We start from the raw sequence: 23827 nt of genomic DNA, 5'->3' as shown, positions 1-23827 counted from the left end.
AACCTATATTCCCAGTGAAAATACAAGCAAAAATTCTCAACAAAATACCATCAAATTGATTCTAAGTGCTAATGAAATGATATACACCATGATCAAATGATATTTCTTTCTGGGATGTAAAGGATGTTTCAACATATACAAATCAATAAAGATAAGGTATCATCTCAGCAGATCAAAAATCACTTGATTATTTGTAGAAAAAGCAGTCTGTATGATTCTGCATCTCTTTATGATAAAACTGTCCAAATTATGTATAGATGGAGCAATTCAATAAAATCTATGTGTAACAAAAATATATCCAATATCATAATAAAAGATGAAAAACAAAATTCATTTCTTCCAAGATCTAGAACAAGACAGGAAAGCCCACTCTCCACCAATTTTATTCAACAAAGGCCTGGAAGGTTAAAGCACAACAATTTAGCAAGAGAAGATAAGGAAAGACATTCAAAGAACAAGGAAATAAGTTGAATGATCTCTGTTCACAGGTGATTGAGATTATATATAAATGTATTTATGTCCAAGATCATGGTGCCAGAATATACTGCATGTGTGTATGTGTGTATAATCTTTATATATATAACAGAATCATACACAGATTCAGTAAAGTCTTAGAATATACAAACTGAGTAAAGGCATAGACTACACAGATTCAATAAAGTCATTACCAAAAAATCTGTTCATTTTTATGCACCTATAACAAATTTCTGATAAAGAAAATAAGAAAGCATCCTATACATAATGGCTATTGAGAAATATCCTGGAAAATTTTTAATTAAGTAAATGACTTATACAATTAAAAGTACAAAACACTGATGAAAGAAACTGAATATTCACCAAAAACTGGGGGAAAAATTATTCCATTTTTATGTCAGAGAAAGGACAAACTCTTCAACAAACGATGCTGGAAAACTGAATGTTCATATGTAAGAAAATGGAACATGAACTCTGTTTTTTAATACATAAAAAATTAATTCCAAATGGATATAATATCTAAATTTAAGAAACCACTGAAATAAAACATAGATGAAACACTTAAAGACACTGATATATTCAAAGATTATTTTGAATATGACACAGGAAACAGAGGAAAAAATGCATGGAATTATATTAAACCATGAAGTTTCTGCTCAGTAATAGAAGCAATGAAAAGAGTGAGGACACAACTTACAGAATAGTAGAAAATATTTTCCAACTTAACAATTTAAATGACTTAGTACCCAGAATATATAATGAACTAAAAAAAAAATGGTAAGCCAAAAATAAGTAACCCAATTAAGGCAAATAATCTGCACAGGACATTTCTTTAAAAAAATAAATAAACTAGAAATGTCTATTTACTACCTACTGTGGACGTTATACCACTCATTATACATTACACTCAGATTTACACAGTCAGAAAGGATTGGTCACAGAGGAGTTTTTTTTAAATGTATAGTCAGTGTAACCATCAGCATTCATCTTAGAAGAGAGGTCTCTTATTAGAACTTGGAACTCAGTAACTTTCCTAGTTTGTTTATGACACTATTACAAATTACACAAGATTCAATACTTTGTAAATATCAGAAGTTTTAGTTATCCAAGGTCATGGTGCCAGAATTAGTTTTTGGTGATTTGATAGAAAATACCATCTCATTCTGGGGGAATGTATAGGAGAGAGGTCTATGGCAAGATAGGAAGTAAGAGAGTGATCCAAGAAATCCAAACTCACTTTAGACCTACGCATTCTCTTTTTCTCTTTGTTTTTTTTATTTGTTCTTTTTAATTGTACAGTCAGAGAGTCAATTTTGACATATTTGTACAAACATGGAGTATATCTTAATCTCTTTAGGATCCCTGTCTTCTGGACATACATGATGTGGAGATTTACTGTGGTGTATTCATAATGTACACAGGAAAGTTATGTCAGACTCATTCCACTGTCTTGACTACATTCTTACTTTAAACAAACCATTCCTAAGAGACCTAATTGATTCCCATTAGATGAGCAACAATCCCTTTCAACAGTGGTGTCCACTTTTAATAACCTACCACCCTGTCCCACCTCTGCAATGCTTTGGACATAATGTATACCCACACAGTTCCTGTTAATGTAGAAGTATTCAGAGGTAAAATCGTTAGATATGAGATCTACGATCTAAACAATCTATCCCAATTTGAATGATCTGACTGGGTGGTAACTGTGGGCAGGTGGGACATGGCTGAAGAAGGTGGCTTAGTGGGGGCTGCTCTAGAAGGGTTGTTCCTCCTGTGATGACTTCCTTCTCCTTCTTTTCATTCTTCTCCTTCCCCCTCCTCCTCCTCCTCCTCCTTTTTTCCCTTCCCCCTCCCTCCCTCCCTCTCTTAAGTTGTCACCTATGATTCTCACCTGCTGGTATTCATGACCTTGTGTAATTTCCTGTGCTTGAGTGTAAACAATAACCATAACTTTCCTGACTAATAGAGAATGGTTGATCAGATATTTTCTCCTGTGGTTATGTTACATTAAATATGACTTTATTTTCCTATCAATCTTACTCTAGTTATTCACTTTACTTCTTTGGATAAATAAGTAGTTAGTCATAATAATGAAGTACATATGGCAAGCAACCATAGGCAGATGATAGGAGCTGAAACTTTTATCTCAGAGCTCAGGGCAGTTTCCAGCCAACAACCAGCAAAAAGTAAAATTCTCAAGAAAATTTTGTCAACAGTCTTTGTAAACTTGTAAGTGTATTCCTTCCTTGTGTAGTCTCTAGATGAAAATATAACCTAGCTGATTCTTCAGTTGCAGCCTTGTAATATACTCTGTAGAGGATTCAGCTAGACCATGCTCAGTTTCCTGACCACTGGAAATTTTAAAATAATTTTAAACTGCTAAATTTTTGATAATTTGTTACATAGTGTGATAGTTAATCTGGATTGTCAACTTGAGTAGATGGAGATAAGAAATACCTAGGATTAAGAGACTTCTGGGTGTGTCTCTGGTGATTACAAAGACAATTGGTATTTAGGGCTGCAAGCTGAGGTGATCCCCGTCCAAATATGGATGGCACTGTCCAATAAACTGGGGACCAGGGTGGAGCAAAAAGTAGAAGGAAGAGGAAATCACAGCAGATACAAACTTGATTCTTATTGAGTGGCTGCATCTATTGCTACTGCTAACATCACCCAGGACATCAGATCCCAGCTTCTTCACTCTTCCCATACAGACTCTCATCTGCAGTTCTCCAGGGATCTTCCTGGCTTTCAATAACAGACAGGGGCTACATCACTGGACCTTCAATTTCTGAAGCTTTCAGCTTCTTGGACTCAGTAGCTACTGGTTCCTCCAGCTCTCCAGCAGGCAGATGCCATTGAGGTGCTATCCAGCTTCTGATTGTATAAGCCAATCTAATAAACCTCTTTGCACATATTCTGTGGTTTCTGTTCCTCTGTAAAACTCTGAACAATGCACACAGCAATATAAAAAACTAATATAGAATGAAGTTTTATTGGTAGTCTGAAGGTCCCCAAAGAAAGTCAGCAAACAACAAAACAAGTCAGAAGTTAGCAGATCTCCTAGAAATATTGTAAGGTATAATAGTAGTTGCACAGACAGACACATAGATTTCCTCAGGTTGTTTTGGAGAGGCAAATATTGGAATCTCATTTTTGTATGGAGAGCTACCAAAGCACAAATAATCTAGCATTATCTCTCTAGAATGAATAACCGACATTCTTCAACTCTTACATATGAAATGTGACATTGAAACTTAAATAAAATTGTTGTTTCATATTCCTATTATACCACCTAGTCCTATATTTGATATTAACATGATTTAAGTAACTTAATTATGAGGAATACAACTTATTGTCAGAAAATGGCTTGAGCCTCACAAAGAGTCATTTCGTTAGGAGTCATAATAAGAGAGACACTTTCATTATTTTCGTATCTTTGCTAACACAAAGTTGAAGCTTGTACTATAATCACATCCACAGTCCACGTTGTTTACTTGCAGTGAGCAGAAATAAAACAACTGTCTGGAAGTTCTAGACCATCTCAGTGAAAGAAGTGTAACAAAGAGTCTTATTAGAATAGGGACCGCACTGTGACAAATGGGGAAAAGAAAGTTTGAGGAAGCATGACTTGCTACGGATAAAAAAATTCAAGACAATTTTATGATTAGTTATCTGAATATTTTTTTAAAGAAGGTAGAAAACATTAAGTAGGCTAAAGCAGAAATTGGTGAAATAGTCAGATACTTGTATAATCCAGGAGAGCAAGTCATTAGTATTATTGTGGCTTGCCTTCTATCCTCAAACGCGTTTAGGGAGCAGTCTTTTTTTGGTCTTATTCCTTTGTGTTTACAGAATGTCCTTGTCTGATGTTGGTATTCTGTGACCATTGTTTATGTTCAACAAAAATATATCAGGGCTTAGCTTTTAGAGTCAAGACAATTACAAACTGACAGTGGTCTATGAATTTGTTTTCTCACTAACAAGTGAATATCGTTAGTAATTTTTGTGCCTCTGTGAGAGCATCTCAAGGGGGTGGAACCCAAAGTAAAATGGAACATGCAAACTTAGTTTCACTGAATATCAAATGACTATCAAATCAAAAATGTCTGTACTCTTTTCTTCCCATATGCAGTGACTGTGAGTTCCTTCCTAGCACTAAGTTTTATAATTTATGATCTGCTTGTCAATTCCCCTGAATCACTATAAAATTTCTTGGAAGTAAACAATTTATTATTATTATTGTCATTATTATCACTCTTACTATTTTCCCTGGTCTTTATATTGTGAGTTATGTATTATCTTAACATTCTATAATAGCAAAAATCTAATTTTATAATTAGAAAACAATTATATCAAGTCACAGTTGATTAGTTAAATGAACTTGAAGTAATCTAAATGCTAAAAATACCAAGGGAAACTTTTCTAGGCCTTGATTTAGAGCATCTCAATAAATGAATTAGCTAGAATGATTTATTTGACTAACTAAAGAAAAATAAACTTTAGCGTTTTTTTTTTTTTTTTTCTCTCATATAAAAGTAAAACTTGAAAATAAAAGTGGATTCCTGCTATGGAATTTATTGTTGTTTTCAACCAAATTTCATTTGTTGAATCCCCACTAGTCACCAATGTGATAGATATCTGAGGATGGGGACATTGTGGGGTAATTATGTCATGAGATTGAGTTCTCACTTAAGGATTGATGCCCTTAAGAAAGGAGACATGGTAGAACTACCTGTCTTTCTCTCTCTTTCTATGATGGGAGGATATAACAGATACTGTGGACAAATCAGGATGATGCCCTCACCAGACATTGAATCTGTAGCTGCCTTGATCTTGGACTTCCTAATCTCAAGAACTGTTAAAAATAAATGTTTTTATTTAATCCACCAGGTAATGGCAATTTACTATAGCAACCTAAATTTATTAAGACAAATTTCATTAGGAAAATAATGGGAAAATAAGCCCATTTTAATATATGTACACACATTTTATTTTCTGTTCCAAATTAAATATACATAGTACAAAATAATCACATTTTGTGACAACTTGTTACATAACATATCTATGAAATATTAAAAATATTGTATATAACTTATAATTACATGTTTCACTTAATTTAAAAATCACATACTTTAATTATATTCTAGTTACATACACATATTTAATACTATGTTTATTCAGCCTAGAACTATCCAAATCCTACTAAACATTCTTAAATAATTGAATACAAACTACATTAATATCAAAAAATTAGCATTATTCTTGATGTCCACCATGCAATAATCTTTAGGTAAGTGTTATGAAAATTATATTTTACAGAATGTAAGAAGTCAGTGAAGATGGATATAAGTGCTGTGAAACTTAAATCCAGTATTAATTTCCCCTTGAGAACTTGAATTGATGGCGATCTTCATGACCAGCTGATTTCAAATGGTTCATCAAGAGTAACATTATTATCTGTAAGATCAATATCTAATATCTGAAAAAAATAAAATTGCAAATTATTTAATTAAAACCACATTTTTGTTCTTTTTTAAAACAAAGATGATTTAATTTAGCATGAAACAGGATATACCTTTATTTTTATTTTGATAAATTTTTATTTCAGAGTTGGAAACCATTTCAACAAATCACATTATAGATTATGGAAATGAATTACAGAGAGGCAGAATGTCAAAGATATGAAAATCTAAGAATATTAGGCAATTATCTTGATATCTATTATTTCCATATGATACTTAAATTTGGAGTAATTCATAATTGCACTACATAAACTGCTACACTTCCCTTCCTTAAATGTTATCCAGTCATCTGTACTTTGTTGCAGCCATATTTTCTTCACTGGATATAGACTCAATTGGACCATATAGAAGTGGCTAACTGTGAAAATAATCTAAGCAGTTATGGTCAAATAATCATTTGTCATATTTTTATGATATGATGTTCTACTACACCTTATCATTATTGCTTTTTCTCCACTGTGCTTACATGATTCTCTGTGCCTTAGCTTGAAAAGTTTTTATTCAACAATTGAATGGGCAAGTAAAGAAGAATATCAACATTCTCTACTGCCTATTACACAAGTACTCAATTAAGGGCTTTATAAAATTTATTCTTCACTTAGGCACAGCAAATTTGGGTCAACTTACCACAGTAGTAGAAGAGTTTAAAAGGAAAAAAAATACTTAACATTGACTATTCAGTTTTATAATTGATCCATTGTACACAAAAACCTAGGCTAGTTCTTTAGTAGCACTTTGTCACTTCCAGTTTATAGATATGTATCATTAGAATTTCTGTTGTATAATAGAGGAAAGTCAGTGCCAAAACAGTTAAATAAATTGCAAAAATAAAATGTCAAGATCTATAATCAGAAAACAATAGCTCACACAAAAATCAACTGGACAAATTTTTTCCTAGGGAAACGTTTTAAAAATTGTATTAATATCACAATTAAGTCTTCCTTTGCATAAAGTCACCACACCTATGCAAAAGGGCAACATGAGTGTAGAAAGAAATGGACCTTCTTTCCTCTACATCTTTCCTACATGAATGCTTGAAAAACTGTCCATAAATATATTTTTTTCCATTTGAATGCACTTTTAAGCAACTGTTCATGGTTTTTGGTTAAAATGAATATCTTCCTTTGAAATCATTGGTGAAATGAAACATTATCAAACAATTTCTTCATAGTATTTAAAATTCTTCATGACTATGTTTAGAATACGACCTTTTAAAAATGACTTCTTTTTCTACCACATTTACTCAAAATGAAATAATATCCAACACATTAAATATAATTTGTCACTGTTTATTTGACATTGTTTACTTCATTTGACTAAGTTATCAGCTTTAGTTGTCACATTAATAGTAAATAAAGAACAGGAAAACATGTAAGGCAAACTCTTTTTTTTTAATCTGACAAAATGATGGACTGTATTACAAAATTCATTTTGAATTGTGATTTACAACCTCTATTCTGACTCTATTTTGGGAGAACTCATTTCCCTTTGCAAGGAGTTTCTTGGTCTGCCATATAAGACCACAGGACTACATCAATGATTCTGTTACCTTGGAATTTTATAAACCAGTAAAATTTTCAAAATGAAATGAGTGTGAGGTACTAAGTAATTAACATTTATTTTTACTAAGAAAGAACACAATACCAAATTGCAATCCTGGCATACTTTAAAGAAATAAAGGATATTTTAACCACAATGTAGCAAGAAAGACAATTCCACATCGACTGGGAAATTCAACTTGCCTACAAAACACAGTAATTGTAGGTCAAGTGTTAAATTTCAAGTGGAAGAAACCATCTGATAGGTGCTGTTTAACTCTAACATCCTATGAAATCCATAAAGATCTGAGACAGCCCAAGATACAGACTTTTTATGTAAGTTGAAATCAGCAAATAACTTGTTATTCTGTAAGGTCATCTAAAGTGAATAATGACTAGGTGGTGTTATACAAGGTTAAATACAAGAGGCTATGTAGTCACACACAGTTTTAGGAGTGCAGATCTGACCTTAAACTTGGATCAAACATGTATGACATTTAAATATTGTCTAGACTGTATATTGTTTGAAATACACCTTTGCAATTCATAGAGTCATAGAATTTAGAATTGGAAGGAGTTTGAGAGACTATTTTCTTGCTTATTTTTATTTAACTGGAAAGAAAGGGAGGACCTGAAGTCAGTTTTTCAACATAAAAAAATCAAATTAATAGAAGCAACTTTACTTCAACATAGGAGTCCTGACTCCTTGTTTCATGTTGGTATCATCACTCTTATACACCTGTATTCATGAGTGCTAATAGGTAGTTCTATTAATTTTGAAAAAAAAAATCAAATATATTTTATCTAAGATATATACAAAGTTCAAATGAACACATTTTATTTTTTAAAAAATTTCCAAAACAGCAATAAGCAGATTTAATATTGCTATGTCAGAAAAATTATTAAAAAGACGCTATTTTGATTGAAACATCTGAAATGTTTCTAAGAGCAATATAGAATAAAATGAAAGTTTAATGAATATTAATATTTGAGAAATGTCATAGTTGACTCATAATTATGTTTCTTTAGGCATGAGAAATATAAGAAGTCCATGTAAGTGTTTTGAATATCTACATTTTTTAAGTCACTTACCTCTTTGTCTGGCTGATGTTGAAATCTCAGTGATACTGTATTTCCATTATATATCAAGTTGACCACATTGACCACAGAATTTCCTTTCCCCCACACATGGATATATCCAAGCCTCATTTCACTTTTATTTATGTAACCATTTTTTAGAATAGTGCTTGTCAAAGTGGTCTACAAAAGGAAAGAAAAATTTTAAGCCCTTCTTTTGCAAAAAGCAATTAAATTGACACAATGTATTTTATTGTATAGAAAATTATTTGTATATTTAAAGTAAGTGTTTTATATAATAAACAAGGAATGAAACCATGCATTCTTTAACAATTGTATATAAATAATTTAAAATACCTTATTTAAATTAAATTGGATCAAGAAGTATAGGTCTCTTTCATAGGTGTCTGTAGAGAGAGAGAAAAAAAGTAATACATCTTTAGTTATTAGAACAGTAACACTAGTATAACTAATTTCCTTTTTTGTTAAAAATATTATGATATTCTATTTATGTATTTCTAATGAAAGTCAAACTGACAAAGCATAGGATTTTTAATTCATCACTTCGATATTTATTTTATAGTAATTTTAGAGCTAACACTTATTAAACACTCTCATTTGTCAGATTATCACTACTACTCTAGAGATATATATTATTTGTTTTTCCATTGTATAATAGAAGAAATTCAGTGCCAAAACAGTGGAATTAATTGCAAATTTGAAATGACTAATTATTGTCAAGATCTGTAATCAGGATAAATTTCCCTAGTCTTCTTTGAGTACTCATATATAAAAAACAAAGAAGCATACAGAAAGTAAGTCAAATGTCTGATTAAAATACATATTGAGATAACATGGAAAAAGCAATATATTTTAAATCTACTCTCTAATTACGTATGTCAGCATCATATTCACTAATTTAATGAAAAATTAATAAACAAGTTTTTCCCATAATAAAATTGACATTCAGCCACAAACTTTCTTCTCTGAATATAAACTAAGAATGCATAACTAATTTAATGTGAATTATGAGTATATTAGTGCCAACATACCTTAAATATTTTAGTCTTAATTTTTAAACGTACATTGTTAGCAGAAATTTTAACAAAAAGTTTTATTCATAGAATTAAATGAACAAGAGTGACTAAGAAGATATGAAAAGGTTTGCTGAATGAGAAGATAACATCTCAGATTTAAGTCAAAGACACTTATATATCTACTTCATTAGTAAACATAGGGCAAATAAAGATATAAATATTATAAAGCTAGAAAGGTTAAGATATGCTTTATGTGTACAAGTTTTAGGATGAGTTAATTTTCATCTATGTTCAATTTTCTTTGAGAGAATTGTTCTGCAAATTGTACCACAAAATTTGAATGTATTTGTTTAGAAGAAAGAATAATCTCAATTTAGATTGTTGTCCTTCGTGTGGGAGAAAACTTTGGAGATTCTGATCTCATAAATTCAGAAACTAAATATTTTTTGCATACTATAATTGATGATTAGTCAAGGAGCTTATTTGAAATCTTGAAATATACTATGATTAAAAAATAAAACAGGCAGATATAATTGGCCAGAATGATTTTATTCTTGAATAAATAGATCATAAATATATAATCTCAATTACATTATTAATTTCCAGCAATTAAAAATAAGTCAGACATGAAACTTAAACAGGGCACAGGCCATACTAAGTTTTCATCTGCATCTTAGTATAGTAAGAAAAACTGGGGAAAAACAAGTTTAAGACAAGCTTTATCAACATAGATGTTAGAATGAACTCTTAGTTAAGTCATGAGTTGTAGAGATGCCAAAGATGTAAATTATGCATACACCAACTTGACACTCCTGGAAAAAATTTTGGCAAATTCAATGTACATACTTCCAGAGGAGAAGGGAAAGAAAGGCTGTGAGCTTTGTAGAACCTCGGTTAACACAGTAAAGAAAGTCAAGGTTCTAAATCAAAGGATTGTATCTCATAGTGGTTTATTCGTTCACCTTCTAAACCACAAAATGAAGGGGACTTTATACCAATTTTATGATCACTTGTATATAATTACTTTTGCTTTTCTTTTTAATTTTTTTTGGTACTAGGGACTGAACTGAGAAGCACTTAACCACTGAGTTACATATCCATCCCTCTTTATTTTTTTAATTTGAAACATGGTCTCACTAAGTTGCTTAGGGCCTCACTGAATTGTTGAGGCTGCTCTCAAACTTGCAATCTTCTTTCCTCAGCTTCCGGAGTCGCTGGGACTACAGGTGAGCCTCACTCTTTCCTGTGCTAGCATATAATTCTTATGTCAACACTCTCATATGCTTCATTTACTAATTTATTCTTATTTCCTTTGGATGAAGAATATTTACTTAATTGAAAGATGGTACATATCTTTGCTATTAATGAAAATTTATCATCTGTGGACAGTAAATTTAAATTGCAGAAAACTACCCATGAAAGCTCCAACTTCACACAGTTGACAGTTCTTATGACAAAGTTTGTAACAAGAAAATGTTTAGAACTCCATCTGAGAGGGTTGATACTATTAATGGCAATTATATTTTATATACTGCATAAGAATCTCCTGAGGGAACTTTGCTCAAAGGCAGATTCCTCATTTTCTCCCTAAACTAATAGAATTTGGATGGGCCCCAGAATATGATTTCGTTGTTTGTTTTGTGGTACTAAAGAATGAACCCAGGAGTGCTCTAACACTGATTTTCATCTTCAGACTTTTTACTTTTTATTTTGTGACATCATCTCCTAACTAGGTTGATGAAACTGGCCTTGAACTTTGGGCCTCCAGAGTCACTGGAATTACATATTTAGTATCTATGTATTTTAATATGTACTCAGTATCTATTTTGTGACTGGTACTGTATTAGTTTCTGCCACAGGTAATACCTACTACACAAATCTCTTCAATATTCAGATATTTAATATAGGGGTTAACATTTAAAAAACGCAGGAGTCTAACTATTTCTAACTTTGTTTATCCAAGTTGATTCAACCAATTATCAACATCTTTCAGCTTTGTATAAAAGCTTTGTACTTAGTTTCCAAAATATAATAGGTAACAAAAAGTCAAGTATGAGAAAACAGGATATGTATGTAATAAATTACATTTATCTACTAAATGGAACACTCACTTATAGTCTCTCCATCATCCCAGAATAGAGATCCTTGTGCCATCTGATCATCATCTGCAGCAACAATGAGCTTCATGAAATTCTTTCGACTACAAAAAAGAAATATATAATTTTATCCATATTTGCAGAATAGTGTGTTTTATATGATGTAAGATCCATAAAAGTATCCAAAAGAGCACAAATATAATAGCAATTAAGGAGAATGCAAACCGATTTAGGCAAATAAAATTAAAGAATTTTTCTGTTTAAAATGAGTTATGAATAATAAACCATAAAATTCTTCATATTTAATATGAAATGTTATACATGTCCTTTTTTTTTTTTTTTTGAGACAGGGTCTTCCTAAGTTGCTTAGGGCCTCACTATGTTCCTGAGGCTGGACTTGAATTTGCAATCCTTCTACCTCAGCCTCTCATATCATTGCTACTATAGGCATGTGCCCATGACACTACAGGTGTGCACCACTATGCCCAGCACTAGCATATAATAACATCTATTCTAACTCACCTGGAGTGGCCTTATTTATAGTAATTACAACAATATAAAGTTTATTGGTAAATTTATTTTTCCCTCTCTAATCCTGTCATTCACCATTAACTATTACACTATTCATAATATTTTTACTCTTTGATGACTTAAGCCTTCTTCATATTTCCATATATAAATCATTCACTTATAACTGGAAATTATTAATAAGAATTTAAAATAACCAGCAAGTTCTATCTATGTTGTAGACAACACCTTTCAAGGTGAGGCCTAACTATGAACTAAATACCTACACCTGTGCTCAGTCAGCAACAATTTGTGGGAAGCAACTGGGTTTGATAATCTTATATTGTTAAGGAAGGATTTCCCAGGCAAATTATTTTTGCTATCTGCCTTTTCCAGTCACAAATATTGAAGGATGTATTGTCATGGGAGTCTCCTAAAATAAATAGAATTAAAGCTCAAGTCTTCTCAGTAACTACATACTAGATTTAAAGATTCATAAGTTTCATTATACTCTGTATGTATTCCTAAGTCCTATATCAGCTATACTACATTCCCTTTTTTCTCCATGCACATAGATTAAAAAGAGAGAAAGAGACATAGAATCCAACTTCTTTTGTAGCAAATATGAAGATTCTTCAAGGCAGAAATTATGAATGGTCTCCATAGAGACTTCACTTATCAGTGACAATCATCTTTCTCCTTTTCAAATGATGTCATAATAGAAATTAGGTTAGGTGGTTCCAGGAGACATGGCCTGTCAACACATAGGTCACCAAGAGAGTAGTTCAAGTATGAAAAGAGAAGAGAAATAGGAACAGAGTCCTTTAGAATCTGAATGTCTAAGCCAGGTCTATAGGTTTTTGGAAATAAAAATTTTTATGATACAAGAAATTGATTCTGACATCAATCATGAGACAGAATCATCCTGTGTACTTTGGTACAATGGATATGACGGTGAAAGAAAAGGCAAGGATAACAGGGAAGAAGACCTGAGGGAAAAGAGGGTCATGGCTAGATGATGAGCAATTCATGGTGATAGATATCTGTGTTGTCCCTCATCTTTACATGGAGTAAGGCCACTAAAAGGCAGGTCTTCTTGCCCTGTAGAAAGCAGGGAACTTAAAATTTGAAGAAAAAGTGATATTTTTAATGGATATCTACATTTCCATGAGTCTGAAGGAATACTGCAGGACAGATAAAATGAGACAGACAGGAAAAAAGAAAGTCTTTCAAACAAAGGTGACTTAAAATTAATTAAAAAGTTCATGAGACAAAATATTATTCAGAGCTAAAGTGAAATGAGATATAGAGCCAAGAAAAGAGATGCAAAAATCTTAAATGTATACTACTAAGTGAAAAAAGTCAATCTAAAAAGGTTTTTGATGTGATTCTAACAATACGACATTCTGGAAAAAGTAAAACTATGAGGGCAGTAAAAATATCAGTGGAATCTTTGTGTTAGAGGATAAATAGGTGGAATTTGAAGGATGTTCAGGGCACTGAAATTTCTCAGTATACTATTATGGTTCATACTGGTCATTATACATTTGTCCAAATCCACAGACTACAAACACCAAGAGAGAAACCTAATATAAACTATGAACTTTGGATGATAATGAAGTGTTCATGTGGATTTATCAATTGTAAGGAAGGTAGCACTCTGGTGAAGGATGTTGATAATAGGAGAAGTTATGATAGTGGATAGTGGGAGGTCTGTGGGAAATCTCTGACATTCCTCTCAATTTTGCTGTGAAAACTTAAAATACCAATGACATTCTTCACAGAACTAGGAAAAAACATTGCTAACATTCATTGAAAGATTAAAAGACCCAGAATAGTCAAAGCAGTCCTCAGAAGGAAGATTGATACTGTGGCATCACAATACCCAATCTAAAATTATACTGCAGAGCTATAGTAAAAAACATACTGACATGAAAACAGACATGAAGACCAGTGGAATAAAAGTAGAAGACATGGAGACAAACCCACATGGAAAATGTCATCTATTCTTGACAAAGGTGCCAAAAACAAACTTTGGAGAAAAAATATCCTTTTTAACAGAAAGTGCTGGGAAAACTGTATATCCATTTGTAGAAGAATAAAACTAAATCATATCCTACCAAAAAAAAAAAATCAACTTGAAGAGAATCAAATACCTAGGAATTAACCAAAATCTCTGCAACTGTTCAAAAAAAAAAATAAAGTCAACATTCGAACAATTCTAGCACATGATATAGGCACTGACTATCTTAATGAGAATCCTAAAGTTCAAGAAAGAAAATCTAGAATCAATAAGTGGAATGGCATCAAATTAAAAAATTATCTACATAGCAAAGGAAATATTTAGTAGAATAAAGAGTCTAAAGAATGGGGGAAAATTCTGCCTGCTATTCTTCTGAGAGGGGATTAATATACAATATATAGAACTCAAAAAATTAACACCAGAAAAACAACCCAATAAGCAAATGGACAAATGATTAAAATAGACATTTATCAAAAGAAGAAATACAAATGGACAACAAATATTTAAAAGAAAACATTCTATATCCTAAGCAATCAGGGAAATACAAATAAAAAATACACTAAAATTTATCTCACTTCATTTAAAATGTCAATCATAAGGAATGCAAATAACAAAAATTGCTAGTAAGTATAAACATTTGATGGAACTATAAATACAATCACTTTAGAAATCATATAGGAGACTAGGAATAGAATCATCACATGATTCATCTATCTTATTCCTTGGTATTTATTTAAAAATAAATAAATAAAATAAGCATCTTATCGTGATAAATAAACAATGTGTATAGCAGACCAATTAAAAATAACCAAATTATGGAATGAGTCTAGGTGCCCATATACAGATGAATGGGTTACAAAATAGGGTATATATACACAATGAAGTTTTATTCAGTTACAAATAAAAAATAATGTCATTTGCTGCTAAGTAGGTGAAACTGCAGAATATGATTCTAAGTGAAATAAGATAGACTCAGAAAGTCAAGAGCCAAAAGGATTCTCTCACATTTGAAAGCGAGAGAGAATTTAAAAAGGGAATGAAAAATGATTTCATGAATGTAGAAGGGAGACCAATAGCTTAGAAAAAAAGGGGATTGAGAAGGAGGAAAGAGAGGAAGGCAAGGGAAGTTCTGGGACACAAAATGTACCAGACTATGATATGTACACATCTGAATATAATCATAATGCACGAATTAAGAATAATAACAATAATAATTATAATAGGAGGAGGAGGAGGATCTGTAGAGTAAAGCAAGTGAATCAGGGATATGAAGGAGTGAGGGAAAGGGAAAGGGATGGAGAAAGATCCGTCAAATCATTGTGTGCCTCTATGTGGCACAATGATCTCCACCATTTTATAAAATCATAACGCACCAATAAGACAATATAGAATAAATTAAAATAATCTAAATTAAAAAGATAGTGTGGGAAAATACTTTAAAGAAAGATGCATTTTCAAGTCTGTGTATAGAAATGTCATTAGCCTGAATTGTTGTCAGATTTATTCATGTTTAATTAGATGATTTTATTATTTTAACGGTGTACTGATGGTTTAAAATTATTGAGCTTTAATTTTTTTGTCATTCGACAATAACAATAAAAATGTAATCAGCACTGGAAGAACAGGCGTAGATTTTTTAAAATTATAACCATTGTTATTTACTGTTCAGTATAATAAGATAATGTCTCTCTTTGAAGGATGGATAGGTTTGCTTATAGCCCATTATAAAATATTAGATTCCCTTAACTTGGGCTTCCTTAGATGTGACACAAAACTGCCGCATGTGCAACATTTGCATGGTCTACTTTATGTCACCCAGATGGAACTTGAGAAACAAGGAAAACTGAAGTTTATGTGAAGTTTTCTGTTTCATGCTATGATATCATTAATAAAGATCTTCCTGACTCAGCATCCATGACAACACAGCAGGCAATCTTGGCTTGCAGGTCAGAGAAAAATCTCAGAACCTCCCTGACATTTCTAGCAAGATATATCACAAAATGTAATCAGAGTCCTGAAAACATTAACTTACCTATAAAATGTGTTTTGAGCAGGCTCTTGGCATGGTAGGATGTAACCACCTCTAACATGCAGATTTATTTTATCCCAGGGAGTTGGAAATTGATTTTGTTGTCCTCTTATACCTATATCTTGACCCTGGAAATGAAAGAGATGAAAAGAATACAATAGAAACAATAAATAGATCATCAGCAGTTTTGGTACTTGAGGGCATACATTTATAAACTCAAATAATATGATTTCCAGGTTAAATATTAACAAAAATGTTTATTCAAGAATCATGTTGTTTAAAGCACACCCACAGTTCGTAGTTAAATAGGGTCCTCTCCAAAGTAATTTATAACTATTTGATTTTGTGGAGTTCATATGCAGAACACGTGTAGATTTAGAAAGATCACAAAAGCTGTTCCTGACTTTCCATGTATATTATCCCTGGAAGGATCTCATTACCTTTAATGATTGTTTTGCATAACCAATGAAGGACAAGACCTTTATGCAAGTATTGTTCAATTTTCGTGTTATTTGCTGAAAGAAATCAATGACTACATAACAAACTATAGCAGAAAAAAATAACCCTCCTTTATTGTGTGTTAATTTGATTCTGCTATAGTTGCAGGACATATTCTATTCTTTTTAAGTGGAAAGTGAACACACTTCATTGGTTACATCAGTGTACCAATACCATTTCTGCTTAGTCAATCTCTGAATTTTTAAAATACTTACCGTATGGTAGTCAAACCACCGAGCATTAGGAATATAGCCTTCTACAGTGTCATACTGGAATTAAAGTAAATATATAATCATTAAAAACATAAACTAAAGAAAAAAAAAAAACTTTTGTAAACAAAATAAAATATATGGTGGGACTTACAGGATCCAATACAGGGGTAACCAAAAATGCTGGCCCCCACAAGAATTGCCTGTATATATTCCAAGTTGGCCTTTCCTCAAAGAACCTTGACAAAACAATTACAAGTAATCAAATTAAATTAAATAATCTTATCTCTACTGAATACCATAAAATGTTTATTCAAATTACATTTGTAGAGTCGACTTTAATGGATTCAAATGAAAAACAAACTATAAAAATATTAGAAACAATTCCAACACTTGGAATTCAACATGCAGCAGTATACACGTTTATGAGTCAATTACAACTATCACTAAATTTCCTGACATCATGCAGAAAATGTGATGAATATAAGACCATCTGAATGAGAAAACACCTGGAAGGAAAAGTCATGCAGGTAGAGATATTAACTTTGCCTAGAATATGATCAAAAAACTAGGAAGCAAAACTAAGAGCACCCTGGAAGATAACCATAAAGAGACTTGACTTATGCTGTCAGGATGTTGATGTATAAACTCTGAAAAGAATTTGCTTATCCTACATAAACTAGAGCTCTCTCATCGTGGTTTACAATGCATAAAGATTCCTTTGTATCTCAGTAGATGACTGCATTTGAGATATAAATGGCGATAAAATACAAATCTATCTTATATGCTGAGAATAGCACTTATTAAAATTTCATGCTTCTGTTGTTGCCGTCATTGAATTGTGAGTTTGTTCTTTTGTAATATTCACATCAAAGAATCAGAATTTGCCTTAAAATGAGAACAAGCAGAAATGTTTGCAACAATGCTCCTTGAAGGAAAGGAATTTTCTAAGATTTGTCATATATCACATAGAGCTCTAATGGTTAAATTCAAAACATAATTTCTTAGGAGAATGGGTAAGGTATTCTAGGGTACCTGGTCAGTTAATCTCCAATTGGGATACTCTTCAGTCAGACATATTTGGTAGACTTACTTATAATTAAGACTGAATTAAATCATAAGAGATAATGATTTTCTCCAAGAAATTCTGAAAATATGTAATGTCATTCTTATGTAAGCATTTAGAATTATGCCCATTATAAAATAGCTATTTCTAAAACCAAAATAATTTGTGTTTCATTTATTTATGGCTCATCTTACTCTATTAGTAGATGTATCGATAAAATTATTTTGTTAACCTAAAATCTCTAATTAAAATAGCAAAAAAAAAGTTGCCTATAAGATTATTCATTAAATGAAATTAACGTTATCTCTTTGTGGTAGGAAAAAAAATTTACACTTACTCATGCAAACGGGGTCGAATACAGTGCCACCATGAGCATGATTTCATGCATTTGTGTATAAAAATAGGGCAGTAAAGTGTATCTAATATCTAGAACACGTTTTGACAATCGCAGACAAAAGTTTCATTCCAAGAACAGGGATCTTGTCTTGAAACAAGCAAAGTGAAACTGTCATAATTCCTTATCCCCTGCATAAATTATAATATTCAATACATATTTGGACAATAAAAGTAGAAGATTAGGTGATTCACTGTGATACACTCTCTTCACACAAACTTTATGTAATAATATTTAACATATAATAAAGAGATAAGGTATAGTATTCATATTTAAGTAAGAAAAGTGCAAATTAAACTTATCACTTGATTTAGGTTAGAGGAACATACACAAAGGGTAGTTCACATTCTAATAGATGACAACAAATATGTTGTCAATTACTATGATCGTTATTCTATGCAAAATCTAGGGTTCATTAAAGGACAGAGTTTGAAGTAAATGTGACAATGACATACTCTAGTAAAGGCAATGTTGTGATTTTCTGGAGTATGGATAAAATGCTCCGAGTTGCATCCAGCGGGCACAGAGATGATATTCAGAATTGTTGAAGAAACCACAGATGTCTGCTCCAGTCTAAAAGATATTATTATATATAATTTATTTTGAAAGGTCTGTGTTTTTTAATATTTTCAGTTTCTGAAAATAAGAGGAGGGGTGGGGATATAGCTCAGTTGGTAGACTGTTTGTCTTGCATGCACAAGGCTCTGGGTTCGATCTCCAACACCACAAAAAAAAAAAAAAAAAAAAAAAAGAGGAATAGATCTACTTACATATGATATTCCAAAAAGACTAATTCCCATCATACCTAAAAATTAGAAAAATAAATCTTAGAAAATCATTTCATATTTTAATATTTTACTCATATTAATGAGACACTCTCAGTGTCAGTCTCCAATTAAATGAATCTTTTTCAGATTATTAATATACTTTCTTCTTATAATATTCTTGCATTTTTTACTTTACAGTATATAAACGATGATTATAGACATTATAAGCTTCCATGTTTGCATTACCTATTCAGAGTACAAATCTTTTATGAAGACCTTATGGAGAAAGAAGAAAGTTGAGTGTTTCGATTTTTAAAGTTTCCAGTTCCATTTTTAAATTAAAAATGATGTTTCTGCAATTATGTTTATCCTAATTCTTGTCCTTTAAACAAAGTGAATTATCCTTATTCAATAAAATCTCTAAAGAAATGCTGAAATAAAATAGAACACATGTGTTTTCCCAGAACTTTGTTGAAGAAATATTTCTAAAGAGTCTTCCTTGAATCTATGATTAGTGAAGAATTTATAAGACTAGACACAAAACACACAGTGATAAATGTCCTATTTACCAGTTATCTAAATATTATCTGAAATCCTCTTTCAAAATTTAGACATATTTCATTCTTGATCACTTTCAGTGATTCTTATTGCCTAGAACCTAGCATTTCTACCCATTTCTTTCTTAGCTGTAGAGGTTATCTTTCCCAGTGCCTGCCTTTTTCAACAAAGAAACTGAAAACAAAAAGGATGAAATGATTTTCTCAAAATAAACTTTCTGATATCATTAATTTTTACATAACACCCTTGTTCCTGTTTCTTGGACTACTGCCCCTTCATGATTCTCTGTGCCATCAAATCTGATGCCAAAAGCATAATCCTAAGGATTTAAAAGTCTAGGACCTATCACCAACAGAAGTGAACACTTAATAAAGAAACTAAAAAAAAAAAAAAAGATAAAATGCTGATTCTCTCATACCAATTATTGATTTGTCCAAATTGTCCCATTGTGCATAGTTGTCTCCAAGCCAGTGTCCACCCCTCTTCCACTAGTTGGATATGTGGAACGAGAAATTATAATCCCTCTTTTGCCAGTTGTCTTCTGCAATGCTCTAATACAGAGGAAAAATTTTGAGACTTATAGTAAGGCATTTTCTTCAAATAATTTATGACCACTTTATGGAAAATATGTATTTCGTTTATGGAGTTTATGTTGTCTTTGAGTACACTAGCTTAAGAATGAGCTAATATTTTTTTTTCTTTTCTACCGCCTCAGTCCTTCAGGGAGGGACTTTAAATGGCATGCATTTTTAACATTCTAAATTTAAGAAGAATGCAAGAATATACTATTTTTTACTATCTGCATTTTTCCCTATTTCAGTTATAACTGTATAACATTTTATCATAAGAATATAAAAATAGGAAACAATTCACTATGATATTATAAATGAAGATTTATTGTTGTAGTACTCAAGAAAACTTTATCAGTAAGAAATACAGTAATATTTCATGGGAATATACCTCAAACACCCTAATTAGACAGACTTTAATATAGACTAATATTATTTACTATAGACTAATATTATTTGTTTGTATGTTTGTTGACATTTAACAGGAGATAATTGTGTGTACACCATGTAGAATAAAATAATATATAATCAAACCTAAACTTCTACATAAAATATATTTCTGAGATATTTAATTACCAAACAAAATTAATATTATTTAACTAATGGAAAAATTATAAGAGAAGGGTTTTCCCAAATTCTTTGTTTGTTCACATTTGAGTAATATATTTTTCTGAAGAATTTTTTTATTTTTGCTGAATGTATTACTTTGGCAAAAATTATCTATTGCTGCTTTAAATTAATAACCAAATAAATTCCTTCTCAGAGAACTGATTGAGAAAAGATTCGGCTTTAAAAGTTGTCACAATAGTTGGGTGCAGTGGTGCAGGCCTATAATCCCAGTGACTTGGGAGGCTGAGGCAGGAGAATCACAAGTTCAAAGCCAGCCTCAGTGAAGGCGCGGCACTAAGTAACTCACTTGTTCTTTTTACCTATGCAAGTCTGTCTAAAAAAAATAATAATAATTGAATTCCTTAATATCTTCCATGTATGAACTACTAGAAATTTACCTACATCTACCTAGAATATCTTTACACAATTTTGATAGTTGTAGTGGGATAATGATTCATTCATAAATTAAATTTCCTCAGCATCCAGAATAGTCAGAAACACATGCTAGACAATGTAATATGTTGAAAAAGTTTAATTTTCTATCCTTGATAGAAACAACTGTTTTTTTCAATTTATCTTAAATGGAATATGTTTTCATGTTAAATTAATTAGTTTGCTAAGGAGATCATCCATCAATTTTTAATATTTTTAATATCTATAATTTTAACTAAAGTAAGGTTAGTTGATAATACTTGTGCCAGATGATGTTTTTGCACAGTAGGACTAAAAAAGAATAATGTATTTCCCAGTAAAAAAGTATTTTGAAAACAGTTTGTTCACATCTTAAAATGACTTAGAGTCTTTACTGGGGAATGTCATGGGCCAGTCTTGTGGTGTAGTCAGTAATAATTTCTTACTTAGTTTTTGCCCCTTTTGGATTGAATGAATTAGATGGGTGGAAGAAGTAAGGCAAACGTATTTATTAGCAAGTAAGTGATTTTATTCATACTTTTAAATTCCAAAATGTTTTTTATTCTCTTACTAACATGGATAATATACTAGAATAGTTATTTTCAAAGCTAATGCTCATTAGAATCATCTGAGTCTTGTTAAAATACAGGGGCTTTGGTTATAGAAGAGATTAATAAAAATCGTCATTTTTTTAAAAATCTCTAGGTGGCTACAATGTGTAGTCAAGAGCCAGTGACCCAGAGCTATACGGTCTTCTAACATGGTGATGATAGACACTGATTATTCATATTTAATTATTTAGTATTACTTAATTAAATTGAGTAAACTTTAAAATTGCACTCCTGAATCACAGTTGCTCAACAGTCATTTATGAATAGTGGATTCCACACTGGGTACCCAAATTCTAGAACATTTTATCACTTTGAGGAAGTTTATTGAATAATAGAGACTTGATACTCAGAGATTAATAAAATGCTCTATCATTACTGACCTTGCATAGAAGTTTGTTAAAAATATAGATGAGTCATGCAATATTAAAACTTGAGAAGTTCAAGCTCAGTAAGATATGTCCAGTTTGCTAATAGAGATTTAAATAAATTTAACCAGGATTTAATGTTGTGGTTAGTGTCACTAATTATGTTATTTACTTTTTATTCATTCAACACTATTCTTTGAGAACTTTCTATTTGCCAGGCATTGTACAAGGTACATGGTAAGGAAACAAAAATAGTCTAGAATTCTTTTGGAATAGGATGAAAATTAAAAAACAATGACAAGATAGATGATAGTTGATAGATACATAAATACATATATACATACATAGAAACACATTTTATCTGAGTTTTATCAAAGAAGTAAGTTACATAGACTAATTGGGAAGGAAAAGGACTACCAGAAATAGTCCTCAGGACTTTAAATAGGTAGCATGGAAGTTAAGATCTGAAAGATGAAAGTAAATCACAGGGACAGAGAGGAGAAATATTACTTACTCATATGTAGGTTTTGTTTGTGACCATCCATATAGATTGTGACATCATAATGCAAAACTGATGATCCATCACTAAGAATATGCTCAGTTTCCATGCACATAGTTCTAAAATGTAATCCATCAGTTCTTTTTGTAAGTTCTGGGAACAATCAGTGAAAAAAAAGTTATAACGTGTCCAGTATTGAAATATTTGGCTCAAAACTATATAATTTGCATTTTTAATTCTTTAGTTTAATTTTTGTTTGATACAGTATTGTAAATATCTATGAAGAAGTATAATGTGATGTTTGATTAACATGTGATTGAGTAGTAATCACTCGGTTGATTAAAATACCATCACCTTAAACTTTTATGATTTCCTATGGTGAGTATATTCAAAATCCTCTCTTAGTATTTTTGAAGTATATAATACATTATTGTTAATTATATTCATTCTTTTGTGCTATAGAAACACCAGAAATTATTGTTTATATCAAACAATAACATACTACCCCCTTATGGTTCTCTTGGCAAAGAAATTAATCATTATTTTAAAATAATTATTGATTGTTTAGCACTCTGCATACTTTGTCTATGCTAGTTATAATGAACAATCTGTAATGATAACTGAGTTATATGAATTAATAAAAATATAAAAGTACTATTTTTGAAGCACTGAATAAATAAGTTTTATTTAAAACTCTATTTGATACAATAAAGCACTGAAGTAAAGTGCCCCACAAATGGAATTGTTCTTTTAATCCACATTTTCTCAGTATAGGTTTAAGACCTTTGCAATCACTTTATGTTTAATAGATTAAATAGGAACAGAGAAATGATACTTTTCTTCCATTTATCTCTAGTTTTAAAAAATTTTTAAATATTTTATAGAAATTCTTCCTTTCAAAGAATAATTATTATTTTATATCCGGGAAGTTCTTAAGAAAACCTAAGTAAAAATTTCAAACA

The 23827-nt window shown here is 31.1% G+C and overlaps 1 protein-coding gene across 1 annotated transcript in view; it reads right to left on the bottom strand.

The window, feature by feature from the left end:
• Positions 1-5890: 5890 nt before the first annotated feature.
• SI (sucrase-isomaltase) overlaps positions 5891-23827 on the bottom strand; it is a gene marked incomplete at both ends in the record, with an annotated part of 121969 nt that continues 104032 nt past the window's right edge. Inside the window, 18 exon segments of the mRNA XM_079155080.1 lie at positions 5891-5959; positions 8633-8800; positions 8975-9024; positions 11766-11854; positions 16313-16437; positions 17023-17076; positions 17171-17255; positions 18420-18441; positions 18444-18461; positions 18464-18533; positions 18536-18568; positions 18932-18955; positions 18957-19049; positions 19247-19281; positions 20220-20282; positions 20285-20352; positions 22881-22923; positions 22926-23018. Coding sequence (XP_079011206.1) covers positions 5891-5959; positions 8633-8800; positions 8975-9024; positions 11766-11854; positions 16313-16437; positions 17023-17076; positions 17171-17255; positions 18420-18441; positions 18444-18461; positions 18464-18533; positions 18536-18568; positions 18932-18955; positions 18957-19049; positions 19247-19281; positions 20220-20282; positions 20285-20352; positions 22881-22923; positions 22926-23018 — 1202 coding nt within the window.

This window comes from Sciurus vulgaris, assembly GCF_902686455.1.
Source record: "Sciurus vulgaris genome assembly, chromosome: 10".
In the NCBI taxonomy this organism is placed as follows: Eukaryota; Metazoa; Chordata; class Mammalia; order Rodentia; family Sciuridae; genus Sciurus; species Sciurus vulgaris.
The sequence above is the reverse complement of the archived record's forward strand: the minus strand, read 5'-3'. Positions and strand labels throughout refer to the sequence as shown.